The sequence below is a fragment of the Ptychodera flava genome, chromosome 4 (genome assembly GCF_041260155.1).
Source record: "Ptychodera flava strain L36383 chromosome 4, AS_Pfla_20210202, whole genome shotgun sequence".
Lineage (NCBI taxonomy): Eukaryota > Metazoa > Hemichordata > Enteropneusta > Ptychoderidae > Ptychodera > Ptychodera flava.
The window spans coordinates 37926909-37941928 of NC_091931.1; the positions used below are offsets into that span (position 1 = coordinate 37926909).

General features: G+C 37.5%; 2 protein-coding genes across 3 annotated transcripts in view; one reads left to right on the forward strand and one right to left on the reverse strand.

Moving 5' to 3' along the window:
* LOC139131680 (ribonucleoside-diphosphate reductase large subunit-like) overlaps positions 1 to 15020 on the forward strand; it is a 296454-nt gene that overhangs the window by 112435 nt on the left and 168999 nt on the right. The window lies entirely within an intron of this gene.
* The window catches only part of LOC139131674 (kynurenine/alpha-aminoadipate aminotransferase, mitochondrial-like), a 31783-nt gene continuing 23185 nt past the window's right edge, over positions 6423 to 15020 (reverse strand). Inside the window, exons 9-10 of one of the 2 annotated variants that reach the window (XM_070697841.1) lie at positions 9524 to 9732; positions 6423 to 8646 (exon numbers count right to left, since the gene is read on the reverse strand). In XM_070697841.1, the coding sequence (XP_070553942.1) occupies positions 8587 to 8646; positions 9524 to 9732 (269 nt within the window). In that variant the 3' untranslated portion in view covers positions 6423 to 8586. The remainder of the gene's footprint in view (positions 8647 to 9523; positions 9733 to 15020) is intronic. The other variant, XM_070697840.1, reaches the window with a different exon arrangement.

Here is a 15020-nt window from a genome sequence, read left to right on the forward strand (position 1 = left end):
AAAACAAAATTAACTTTATTCTGGCAGGGTCTAGTGAAAACGGGTCGCGCAAATCATAGACTGTAGAGAACTTGGATCTATGCGCAAACTGATTGGATCACGTAGTTCCTTTGGTATGTAAGGACAATGCTATTCGTTATCGACATTACTAAATACTTAAACCGATAGTATATTCTTGTCTATAGGAAGATTTTCAAATTTACTTGACTTCACCTTACCATTCGCGTTGTTTCCGACCCATACAATGAAGGGATCTTGCGTGACAGTATACCTTTACTACTTGCGTCCTCCAGAATGCTGTTTGTACGTAATGAAGTCATCTCTCTCTCCACTGTCGTTATGCGGATGGGTAGTTTTTAAGAGTATACTTATGCTACATTCCGACGTTCTGATACGTAGAATACCCGCACGTATCAGAACGTATGAACATATCATAACTCGACACTAAAACTACCCAGTCCACATAAAGCCTGTGATTGCCGGACCAAACTTTACGTACCGATGTTTGATTTTCTACCGTCACTAATCGATCACAAACAAGCACATTCTGTTTTTGCAAATCTTTGTAATTTACGTGTTTAGATGAAAAATGCTGTCTCTTCTCTAGGTTGCAACTTGGGTGATGCGGTCAGTGCTGCTTTGCAGCATTGCTTGGATAGTCGATCAAACGTCCGGGATCGAAGTTTAAGGCCGAAGGCCGAACTTCGGTAGTCGTAAGAAAATCTTATGGTAGTTCTTACGACTGCCGAGGTTCGGCCTTCTGCCTCACACTTCGATCCCGGGCCTTCGATCGACTATCCAAGCAATGCTGCAAGCACCTCTGAGTATACTGCAACTGCTTTTCGATGGGTATCTGCATATCGCATTCCTTGCAATGGACGAGGAGAACCTAGAACACATTTGGTGTCAACTGATTGCAAAGAGAGACAGCCCAGGCGAATTTAGGTAGAGGCCCCGTGCAAGGTTTTACACGCAAACTATTAATTCTCCCAATTTCAACAATTACAATTGCGAATGAAAAGCCTGAGAGAAGATAGTTTCGGTTGGTAGGGTAAATATGATCATGTCATCTACAGGTTAATTCTTTGCGTGACGCCCACTCTTCTCATTATTTTGATTTCAGCGATCACTGGTCAGACATATACAATATTTGGTACAGAACCCCGGTCCGATACACACTAGTTGTCGTGGCAATTTGCATGAGTATTAAAGTTTCCTTTCCATCATTGCAAATTCTCTAAAACGATTTATACTCTAGATCATTTCATTACGTCATGGTTGAATGAGTCTTTAGCACATTACCTCTGTTGGGGTGGGGTTGGGGGGCCGGGCAATATCTTAATTTCGCGAGAATCAATAGGCCTAATATCATTTTACCCGACAGGAATGGTGTTCATCTGAATATCGAATATAGGCAAATGTCATAAGTAGTTCGTTTCCATAGAATTTGCACAGTGATCCGGGTCATTATTCTTGATTTGATAAGAGTATTGTTGCACGTTGTTTGGGCGAACTCTTTCAATCTCACGGCAGACGGATATTGTCAAGCAAGGAGGCTTCGGCAGCTTTTGCCTCATTCGGAAAAACTCAGGGAAACACTTATCAGCAGAATTACTTTTGTTCTAGATCAACGAAAACATTTTTTTTCATCCCTCTGCAGTCATTTTGCAGGTGGCTTTCCTGAGTGTTTCAGATGTAAAATTGCCCACAATGCTCTCTGATTTTCTACATGCACATCGACATCATTGCGCAAAAATACATTTGTTCTTTTTTTTTCTTTTTAGCTTTAATCTGAAGCAGAGCGTATATAATGTCAAGTGAATTAATATTGTTGAAAACTTTGCTGTCAAGTGATATATTCGAGTACACATCGCACAAAAATCCCATGTATGAGCGTCTTGAACATGTTATATGTTTTGTAAAATAAAGTTATCAGCTAATAGGGAGGTAACTACACTATACCACGTGCCTAACATGTAGATTTCTTCTGCCATATCAGTTGAAACAAATCAATATATTTTCCTTGAACAACACAGGTGGTACCAAGATTGCGAACTTTGCTGCAAAATAGTTCAAATAACTCACAAGCTATTCAAGATTTTGCAAAATGTCTATCTCCTTCGAGAAAGATTTATTTTTTCTAAAGATATCAAAACAGAGCATTCAGAATGATTCGAGTAACAACCACATGTTGCCCTTTTTCAAAAGCCAAAGTGTGGAATTCCCTGCAATGCAGAGATTTACCACACACCAACGGCATCAATATCAACAGCACAACAACAACTGCGCATGCCCTGCAATACGAGTTGAAAGTTTTATTCCGGAACACTCCAATTTCCCCGCCATTCTCCTCACCGCAAAGGTTACCTATTGTCTATTTGCCAGCGTCCTAATATTGTCGCCTGGAACCTCCTTCCCATATTCCCGAAAACTAATGATTCTGCTCCCAGTTTGCCTATCAGGCCACTAATTTTCTTTTGACCATCAAAAGATGGTCAAAGTTGTACCCGCCGTTGAAAAAAAACAAAATCCCTATCCGTTTGTCGACAGGTCCACTATCAAATCGCTTGCTCACGCGAACACCTTTCTTAGAGCGTAGCTTTATCATGGCGATTCTTCGATAAAAAATTGTAACGTAGCAGGTAATTTATGAACAAGTTTAGACCAATATCGATTACCGCATCAATTATGAGCGCCACCTTGCCGTGGCAGGTGAAAGCGACCTCCTGTGCTCTCAGAGTTAGGTGTACTTGGGTTTCAACAATAGAACCGTAACGGTGCTCCTTAAGAACTTCGCCGTGACGTTAAACCAATTCGTCGACCACGTGACGCAGCATGCGAATGTGACCGTCGGCGGAAAAATATCCAAAAATGAGAGGTGAGTGTTACAGCCCAGCCAAACAAAATCACAAATTTACACACCTCACTTTCGTCTATACTGCCGTAATTAACCGACAATTGCACACGACGAGTTCTGCTGACTGGTGTGACTAGAATGAGAAAGAACGCCCAAGCTTCGCGCGTCGCCCAATGTCATTTCAAGAAAGCGCACTAAAGAAGAGTTTATCCATAAAAAAATATTACAGTGGAATTTAATCGAGTGTCCGTTTTGCCTTGCAGAGCTCTTCAAGTCTACATGTTGCTTATCATTAGAAAAGTAAACATTTGCAACAAATTGAGTCTTTGATGTTAGATTTTTCAGCGCGCGCGGAGAACGTTTCCAATACACTGTCTAGTCTACAATCATGTCGTTTCAGCATGCCACTCATGCACAACAAGCTTGACGCCGCACTATAGCTATAGAACATCATCAAAGTTTTCTTTCAGCTATTTGTGTACTTTGATTTGGGAAATACAAATCAGACAAAACTCACTGGCATATAGCCATATTTTTCGAGTGTCGGATCTATATCTTGAGGAAAGTCCTCAACATCAACCGGATTGACTCTGGGCGTTTGATTATAGCATAGGGAATTCAGTCTCCGATGATGATGATCAGATGGTGATGATGATGATGATTAAACATTAAAAATGAAGAAAAATAAAAATATAATCGGACTCAGTAAAGTTGTAATTGTTGTTGTTATTGTTGTAGTTGATAGTATTTGCAGAAAAGAACAAATTATGCACTGCAAAATTCAATACAGCCTTACTGTAGACTTGGAGGTAAGCTACCTCCATGCTGTACACATGCGCTGCACTATTCAATACAGCCTAACTTTACCCAAGGAAAGTTAGGCTGTGTTGAATTTTGCAGCGCATGTGTATATAGTATTCTATAAAGGCTGTATCGAATTTTGCAGTGCATGTGTATAGTTTGTCTGTATTGAATTTTCAACCCATACTTTGTTCTTTTCTACAAATACTATCAACAACAACAATAACAACAACAACAACTTTACTGAGTCCGATTATATTTTTATTTTCCTTCATTTTTAATGTTTAATCATCATCTTCGTCACCATCTGATAATCATCATCGGAGACTGAATTCCCTATGATTATAGTAGAACATTGTATTTCTTCAGCAAGGTAAAAAATATTTTGAAGGCAGAGAGATATCACCGTCCCCTCCATGCTAACCCATTGCCGTGTATGATGCCGTCCGGGAAATTAAGTGCCAAAATACAGTGAATTATTTCAGAAACACCGGGTGTGTTATTCAATGGCACAAAATGTACCGTGTTGATTGAATTGCACTTGCATGTGCAAAATCAACACTTTTCTTCAAGTCTATTTTGTAGCTCAGAGAAGTGTCAATTCAGAAAATTTCATTTAGCTGAGACAAAAGAGCTCGAGAAAGCGGGATTGAAGTTTCATGCAGGGAGTGTTTAGCATTTTCTGGTTGACAATATTCATTGTTGTATCGTATTAAACTTGTTGATAGGGTAGACTGCACTGGCAATGCTACAGACTGCATGCTAAAAGAAACTGTTGTCGTGATTGCTGACATCGAGAGGAGAAGAAAAGTTTTTTTTTAAATAATTTACTTGTTTCTTCATAAAGTTCCCAATTTAAAAGTAAACACCTAAAAGAAAACTGGTGATGTGCATGTAGTGCAGTGTTAAGCTTGTTGTGAGTGACATGCTGAAACGACTGCAGTGATCGTGACGAGACAGTGTATGGGAAACCTTTGCCGCGCGCTGTAATCTAACACCAACCAAAGACGAAGACTGAATTTGCTGCAAATGTTTACTTTTCTAATGATAAGCAATATGTAGACTCGTCGAGCTCTGCAAGGCAAACCGGACACTCAATCAAATTCCACTTTACTGCCGAGACGATCGAAACCAACCAGCAGTGGACAACCAAAGTCCATGATGAAAAGGGCAAAGAATGTAAATTGTCAGACGCCATGTTCGTCACGACTATATTGTAGCTGCACTTCCTAGTTGTGGATAGTTTGGACGAAATTGTGACAATTTGCTTCCAATTTCTGTCAATCTTTTTGTCCTCTGTTGCGTTTACAGTCACGAGCTCTTCATCCACTTTGAACTGACGAGCATTTACATCCTGCATTGCACAGCCTTTGACATCTTCATCGTCATCACATAGGATGGGGCCACGGAACCCTCGAACGTTGGGCCAGGGCTGGCATTTTTTATACAAAAGTGTAACAATAACCTCACAAGTGATAAAAATTACGACATCCTCATTGCAAGGTCCAATCGAATTGCGACATGGCATAGCAATTCCAGTACCATAAATATTTCATGTGAGCGGTACTTCGAAGCTCAAGAGAGAAACACAAAATGCTCTCACTTCCTTATTCCTCTCCAGTGTTTCTTGACATTCAACACGATATGCGTCGTAGATCTATATTCATCTGAAAACGCATTGAACTTTGAGGCAGGGAATTTTCATTTCGCAAAATGGGAAGTTGGAAATAGTCAATAACAAATGTTGTTCTATTGTGCTTAATATTAATAACAGGTAAAGAAGTATTCATCAAAACGATCCAAACGCCTACTGGCGTTGTGAATGTTCCATAGTCCCCCAGGAAATGATCTACCCAATCCATATTTTTCTATTTTCAATATAGCTTGCCGAAAGTTCACCGTTTCAAGCTTAGTATTATACCTACATTGTCTATGCGACTTGGCAAAATATAAATTTATTGACTTGCCATCGTAGTTGGACAGGTGGATGTGAATAATTGTATTTCGATTACGTTGCAACTTTCATAGATCAAAAGAAAGGTATAATTTGTCTGTTTATGGGTGGATTTCCTTCTGGGGGTCCGGACACTTCGCACCAAAACCAGTTCGCCCCACACAACTTCGTCCCAAAACCATTTCGCACCAAAACCACCTCGTCCCAAGTACTACCTCGTCCAACGCCACTTCGCCCCAAGTACCACCTCGTACTAAAACCACTTCACTTAAAGTATAGTTCCGTCAACTCGTCCTAAATCATCGATGCCACGATGTATCATAACGTTGTTTTTACCTGCAACTTGGCTACCACGTACCATTTATTCTTCATGAAACCATAAACGGTATAAGAAAAAAAAACACGCAAACTACTAAATGGTACATTTCAGGTGCCGTGCGCGGTATCGCACGATGCGATGTCATTTTCTCGAAATGTGTACAATTTCAAGATTTCAGTCCTGGGATGATTATAAGGTGATTAAAACTTCACTGGCAGTGATTGGTTATCTTCAGCTTTTAACGGTTAGCGATAAATTGGGGGGTGAAGAGGCATTGTTTTTGGGGCGAAATGGTTTTGGGCGACGTGATTTTTGGGGCGAAGAGGTTTTGGTACGAGGTTGTTTAGGTGCGAAGTTGTTTGGTGCGAAATGGTATGGGACGAGATGGTATGGTGCGAAGTGGTTTTGGTGCGAAGTGTCTGGGACTGGATTTCCTGTCAGGCTGTGTAGGTAATATGTTTGAAAAAACATAAGAATAATGTATAAACGAATAGATGGCAAAGCTGAAAATTTTCACTTCAGAAAATCTAGATATCAAAACGGAGTTGAATGTAAATTTCACGCCTTTGAGTAAACTCACGAATTATTCACTTGCAATTGAACCGAAACACGTCTACGATTTCGCAAAATTTGCAATACAGTATCTTTTTATCTTCGGGAACTCTACACAAAAGATAGACCACGTGAATAGCATCGATTACGAATGTTCGTAACTTGTCATCCGAGTATTACTGGTTATTGTGAATATCTGATTAATAAACATGCTCGTTTTGAAGGTACATGCCAGAGAAATTGTTGGCATTCAAGTGCTTGTAGGAATTCGACTTTTTTGCATTGTTCAGTTCAATTATGATTTCTATTTTCATGCGAAAGGAAATTCATTTTGTTAAAACAATAGAAAGAATACTTCTATGTCATGATTGGATACGAAGAACAGAATACGATTAGAATTAAGCGGGCAGTTTTTCCTGTATTTTGAGGGCTCTGGTGTAAATTACATTTTACTTTGTAACTCAGACTACCCTCTGAAAATAAAGTATACTACTACTGCTACTAATAATAATAGTACTACTACTACTACTACTAATAATAATAATAATAATAATAATAATAATTACTATGCAGTTTTTATGGTGATCAATATGCACGAAATTTACACCTGTGTTCTTGAATCACTCTTTATTTAGGGTGAGGATTTGGTCTGTTGTATGCGCATGAAGATGGCGCACTATTCTCAAATACCGCCGCACCGGGCGGGCACGAGTCTCCTCATCGATGTCGCATTACTTCTTTCGATATGCCACGTGACCAAATCTAATTAAATAACGATAATCGAATGATGGGTTACATTGTAATAATATTTAATAATAGCAAATGCATATGCTAATATGTACTACAGATAACGGTAGCGTAGAAAGGTTAAAGGTGTAATTCTCTTTTCTTTGATTTTTTTATAATATTCTAATATACCGGAATTCAAAATGCCCGGTTAAAATGTTTCCGATCATGCTCCCAAAGCAACCACTAATATGACAAACATAAAATTTTGCTTCTTTCTCAGTATTTTTTTACTTTTTGTACCAACTTCAATCTCTTGTCTTACATTATATATGATATTCAGTATGCAGCCTAGCAACCTGTATTTCATTCAAGCGTTCTGTACATTTAAATTGTTGTCAGTTGCATTTCAGTCTAGCCATAAATTAAAATGTAAAAATACGACAAGACTGCTGAATTCAAACTCAGGCTGTGTTTGAACATGATTAAAAAAATAGTTGTTAGAGAACAACGTTAAGAAAAGATATCACCTTTAATATACGTACTCACATCTTGGTTACTGTCAGCGGCCAACGTGCTTTGCAAAATGTCAAATACAGAAAGCAATATATGGCAGTAAAATGTACAATGCAAGGAGACACTCTTTCTAGCACCACTGTCAACACTGTTTTGTGAAAATCGATAGACCTAATTTCCCTTATGGCCATTGTTTATTGATAACAAATGATTTTCAGTCTGGAATCAATTCAATTATCAACGAGAGTGTTTGAATACATGTACAGACTTTGTTGACAAACTGAATATTGGGTTTTTAACATACTGTACAGAGGCAGCAAGAACTGTATTTGATACATTGCATAGAAATATTGAAAAAACATTATAAATCGTTGCAGCTTTTGTCCCGTTACAAGGTCTACTTACTTTTAAAAACTGAATGGTATTCATGTTATTTTATATTTTCTCAAGATAAAAGTCATGGCATGCTATAAAATGGTTCTAGATTTTCTGTAATTATTAATGATATGAGAACTGTCGAATAGCATAAAAATGTTGTTTATTTTTCATTGAATTACCTACCAAATTATGGAATCTAAAAACATAAAAAACAGGGACAAATATATTTTGGACCCCTTATACCAAGAGCAAAACAAACTAGTCTCCCTCCTCTATCCCCAGAATTTTCAAATCCATGTGAATTCCTCATGCCCCACCAGTATTATTGCAGAGTGCTGCCTTCGCAGAGTATCAGGCCACTAATCACTTGGTAAAGGGCTTGTTAGGGTAACTTTGACCAACTGAATATACTTCATCTCAAAATATAACAACAAAAATTATCGCTTTTCTTTTTTATTGACAATTTTCTTCCTGAATTCAACATCAATCTTCTTTCTTTCCTTTCAATTCCTCTTTGATGAGTTCGGCAAGTCTACGCATTCCCTGAAACCAAAGACACAAGATATTAATGAGATTTCAGTGGTGTAGGATTAAAGTGCATAAAAGTGCATTCGCCCAGACCTCCATTTTCCTAGCTGTGTAGCCACCTTTGCAAGTATACTCTTTTGCAATGTTTGACATAAGGGTACAGGCCGACTGAATGTTTCGGAAAGTTCATTGCTTCTGTATTATTTGCGTCAATCTCAATTTGTGGTGTCATTTTTTTTGTTGGCCACATCAAAAATTATTTACATAGTAGTGAACATAAATACATTCGCGAAGCTGTGTACAGTAAAAACGAACAGACATAGTACACGATGATAAGATCTCTGATATCTGCCAGACGCCCATAAAACTTTTTCAAGCCTCAAATCTTGACCTTTCCATCGGGTTTGTAGTTTTCGCCCATTATTCGATCTACATAATTTAATCGAAAAAATGGCCTCTATAAATATTGCAAGTCAACTGTTTCCCTGATTTAAAACTAATATAAAGGGACGGGTTGTTTATCAGCGTTATCTAAACTCAAATAGGCCAACCTTATAAGAATTTCTAGGTAAAACAAAAGTCTAGTACCATGTAAACACTTTATGTCAACGAGAACCAATGCAAAAATAGGGCTTACGGATCTGACCCTACCGCCCAAACAAATTTCCTCAAGTCCTTCTGACAATAATACGAAAATAAACTGGTAACTTTAGGAACCAGATATTTACATGTAACTCTTGACCAATTAGTTACCTGTTGTCAGAAGACAACAGGTAATTGCAATTTTCCATTGATAGGGGGATTGGAATCCTGACTTAAATCAATCCTATGTCGGATATATGCAAAAATACATAATCTCTACGCTTAACACCTGCCACTACGGTTTCCCTACCTCATCCATTTCTTCCCATGTTTGGTCAGAGAATGATGCCCTGACGTAAGACGATTTCTTTCCACTGTCCTGGAAGAACGCATTTCCAGGAACTAAAAGTACTTGTTTCTCGATTGCTTTATCGGTTATCATCTTGTGGGTGTCATCAATGCCAAGTATTTTAATCCAGAGAAATAGTCCCCCGTTGGGAACTGTCCATTCAGCTAACCCTGGGAATGGTTACAAAAGTTATAACAAAATAGATATTGTGTGAGTGGAAGTCAAATCACAAGACCGTGTTTAAACTCTATAACGCTTAATATGAACACCTCTGATTTTTCTCAATAAATGGGCACAGTATAATATATCAATTTCCAGAGATTTACAAAAAAAATCACTTAATACGTCATGTTAGTCTGACTCTGACAATAAGACACTCTATAAGACACTCTTTAAACTCTTGAATGAAATCTTGTGATTTCGTCTATTGCGGCGTGACAATAGGAACAACTTGATAAGTGATTTTCCAGAGATTTAGAACCTTTAAGTCTGAATTTCCGTAAGGTGGCCTAGCCGTGACCTTGTTTTTTCCAAATTAACATCCCTAAGTAACAATCTCTTGACAAATTGACAAATTGAACACTTGCTGTATGTGCATGTACATTATATATGCCATTTATACGCATGTACTTTTTTCGAGCTCTCAGAGGGTTCTGATGTAAATTACAATTTGACTTGTGACTCAGATAATAATTAATATAAGTATTATATAGAAATAATAACGCGAATAATAATAGGTTCAATTTCCGCGAAAATTTCATCATTAGGGTATTTTGGGTCGAAAAGACCAAATATGATATCGATTTCACTGCCCCATGTTTCCATGGTAACCGTTTTTTCGGGTTGAAAATTTCAGTTTTTCTAATATCCCATGAAAAGTTACTTTGATTGATATGAAAATTACCTATTGGGGGAGTTCGGGTCAGAGAACACAAAAAACAGACTTATTTTAATGTTTCGAGTTGCCATGGTAACTATTTTGGGATTGAAAATGTTACTTTTTCCCTAATTCCTATTAAAGAACTATTGATTGATGTAAAAAAATTGATAATAAGGGTTTTTCTGGTTAGCACACCAAAAAAATCACACTCACTTTAATGTGAGATGTTTCCATGGCAACCATTCAGGAGTAAAAATTACCAGTTTTTCAAAGATTTCACCTAAAATCCAGTAACCAACAGAATATGTTATATCAAACGGATATTTTGGGTTAGAAAGACCAAATATCCAGTGTAAAAATCCAGTAATCAACAGAAATATTATACCAAAGGGTTATTTTTGGTTAGAATGACAAAATATGATATCCATTTTTACTGCCCTGTGTTTCAATAGTAACCTATTTGCGTTTTAAAATTTCATTTTTTTTCCAAATTCCATTACAAGTAATCCCAGTTACTATGCAAATACTCTCCTAAGAGTATTTATCACAGCATGAACTCCATGTTCATTTTTGTTTCATGTTACCATGGTAACCATTTAGGTAACCACAGTTTTTTTATTTAAAACCATCTATGTTAAAACATAATTCACGGTTTTTTTTATTTTATGGATTTCTAAGTAACAACTTTTAACATTCGTTCTATAATAATAATAATTGTAGTTTCTTTGCCTTCATTCTAGGATGAATAATAAAGATAATGTATATTGGGGCCATTCTGGTCAAAATTATGTTTTCCGTTAATTTTAGTGTGTTAGAATTAATTTTATATAGACCAGAAATAATTTTTCAAGCATTTTTAATTTTGTTTCATGCAGTCATCCCAAATAAGTGTTATATAGTATAGTACTAACTTATTATGCATTCATCGAATTAAGTTTATGCCTTTAAAATAATTTTATGTGCTAAAATTAATTCTACTAGTATCTCAAATTAATTTTATGAACCCAATTCCCCTTATCACCCAATGTACCATTATTTATCACAAGCAGTAACAGTAGCGCACAGTTTTTTTTATTCAAAACATAATTCACTTGTACGTATTTATTTTATGGATTTATAATTAACGACATCTTAATGTTTATTTTATAATAATTCATTTTGATTTCTTTGCCTCATTCCAGGAAGAATAATGAAGACAAATTATTTCTGATTGTTTAACTAAAGTAAAATAATGCCCATGTAGTGGTGCCTTATTTTTTATGTGACCTGGCGTGACCCCATAAACTCTATTATTAGCTAGATCTCCCCTTTCCATGGCAGCATCGGCTATATTTTTTTAAACCCAGCAGGCCAAGACAAGGGGGAAATATTACAAGTTAAATGTTTCATGTTTAATACTGCCCAGGGCTCGAAATTAACTTTTTTCCCTGGTAGTCCACTTGGGCTACCATTTTCTGAAGTTGGTAGCCCGGTGACAGTGGCCCATGCATATTTTAGATCAGGGGTATCTTTTTTTCGTTAACCAGACAAGAAAAGGCTATTTATATTTTACAAGATTCTGCCCATGAAGTGAATTTTCTAGTCTTTTGATGTGTATACTTGCAGAACTTTAATACCCAAGGAAACAGGTATAATGGACGACAGTGGGACTCAAAAGTTTTGTGACCTATTAACAACCCGTTTCACTCTCAGAGTTGTATGCAAATTTTAAAAGTCGCCATGACAACCTGACAACAACATGGCCTTTTCAGCTCTAAGACATACTGTAGTTGAGCTAAAAATAGGCCATGCCCCTACTGCCGGGAGGAGGCATAATTGCCGTAAGCGTGTGGGGGTTCGAATCCCGTTTGGGTTATAGTAAAAATTATATTTCTGTGTCATTGTGATTGATACATTATTATCAAAATGCAAACGAGAATGCGTTTTTATTGGCCATCGTTTCCTGTGCCTGTCATTCAAGTACGTCAGTTCAGATATTGAAACTTTGTTGCAAAGTTCCACCGCATGGCCGGTCGTCTTCGTAATTTCCAGAACAAAGTCACATTATGACATGCCCAGCAGGGTTTGACTGCATTTATCTACCTCGTCCCAAAGTGACGGACGGATCTTTCAACCTTTCAGCTTGGTGAAAAACGCATTTATTGATTCGCCAAAGGCCTGTGGATTCGCTTATTTTTGCACAAGTGCTACATGGACATAATAATAATAATAATAATAATAATAATAATAATAATAATATTACCAGCGATACCAGCAGGCCTAGAGTTTCAACTTTTGTGCGAACTTTATGGATGAAAGTTAGGTCTCAGACCCCCCCAACCCCACCCCACCCCACTCTAACTTAACTGACCTAAAACTGAAAACATTTGGGACACGTGTCCTGTACTAATTCTTTCATAAACGTACCAATGTACCAATGTACAATGGATTAATTCTGATGTACCGGTATAGTATAAAACTTATTCAGACTTACCTCGTAAGCGTCATAATGGCATTGCAGAATAAACATTTTTTTTCTGCATTTCGCATGTTTCACCCTGCCAGTGTAGTCTGGCAGAGACCCTGCGATTCGCGTTCTTCCCTGTTGGAACACGCGCGCGCCCATCAGAGACGCGACGCGAATCCCAGAGCATGCGCAATTGAGTCTACGTGCATGCACGTGACAGTATAGAACGATCTCGTGCTATCGTGTCGTTGACCTTTAAAATGATGGAATGTTGACAGAAACTGGAATTACTGCAGAGAATACTTTTCAGGATATCACATGTGATTGTGAGTGTCTAAGGTACCAAGTAGGACGTTTTGGAAATCCTTTCAGAAAGTTCACGCCGCCTTGGGCCATTTTGTGGAGTATAAGCTTATAAGCTTAAGCTTACGGAACTGCAGCGTCTATACAGTATTTCTACTGTACATATTGCCGGAACATATGCGATGGAATTTTGCGTTTCACGTCGTTCAATCATTCACACGGAAATGCCGCCCTTCTCCAAACTTTGAAAAGACAGGGTGATCGACAGACTTTGGAATGCTAACTCTTTTATATCAAGAATGACGTAATTTAATGAGAAGACAATTGTATTCGAGCACGGCTACAGTTTTTGATTCGGGAACTCTCATCATGGACCGTGGTTGTATTCAACAATCGAGAGGGCTAGGGTGAGTCGAACTTTTTCCTATGTCCATGTAGCACTTGTGCAAAAATAAGCGAATCCACAGGCCTTTGGCGAATCAATAAATGCGTTTTTCACCAAGCTGAAAGGTTGAAAGATCCGTTCGTCACTTTGGGACGAGGTAGATAAATGCAGTCAAACCCTGCTGGGCACATAATGTGACTTTGTTCTGGAAATTACGAAGACGACCGGCCATGCGGTGGAACTTTGCAACAAAGTTTCAATATCTGAACTGACGTACTTGAATGACAGGCACAGGAAACGATGGCCAATAAAAACGCATTCTCGTTTGCATTTTGATAATAATGTATCAATCACAATGACACAGAAATATAACTCAAACGGGATTCGAACCCCCACACGCTTACGGCAATTATGCCTCCTCCCGGCAGAAGGGCCATGGCCTATTTTTAGCCCAGCTACAGTATGTCTTAGAGCTGAAAAGGCCATGTTGTTGTCAGGTTGTCATGGCGACTTTTAAAATTTGCATACAACTCTGAGAGTGAAACGGGTTGTTAATAGGTCACAAAACTTTTGAGTCTCACTGTCGTCCATTATACCTGTTTCCTTGGGTATTAAAGTTCTGCAAGTATACACATCAAAAGACTAGAAAATTCACTTCATGGGCAGAATCTTGTAAAATTTAAATAGCCTTTTCTTGTCTGGATAACGAAAAAAGATACCCCTGATCTAAAATATGCATGGGCCACTGTCACCGGGCTACCAACTTCAGAAAATGGTAGCCCAAGTGGACTACCAGGGAAAAAAGTTAATTTCGAGCCCTGGGCAGTATTAAACATGAAACATTTAACTTGTAATATTTCCCCCTTGTCTTGGCCTGCTGGGTTTAAAAAAAATGTTTAAAGGTTTACAGGCATCATGTTCAAATTTAGTCGTTGCTTCCATGGAAGGGGAGATCTAGCTAATAATAGAGTTTATGGGGTCACGCCAGGTCACATAAAAAATAAGGCACCACTACATGGTCATTATTTTACTTTAGTTAAACAATCAGAAATAATTTGTCTTCATTATTCTTCCTGGAATGAGGCAAAGAAATCAAAATGAATTATTATAAAATAAACATTAAGACGTCGTTAATTATAATTCCATAAAATAAATACGTACAAGTGAATTATGTTTTGAATAAAAAAACTGCGCGCTACTGTTACTGCTTGTGATAAGGGGAATTGGGTTCATAAAATTAATCTGAGATACTAGTAGAATTAATTTTAGCACATAAAATTATTTTAAAGGCATAAACTTAATTCGATGAATGCATAATAAGTTAGTACTATACTATATAACACTTATTTGGGATGACTGCATGAAACAAAATTAAAAATGCTTGAAAAATTATTTCTGGTCTATATAAAATTAATTCTAACACACTAAAATTAACGGAAAACAT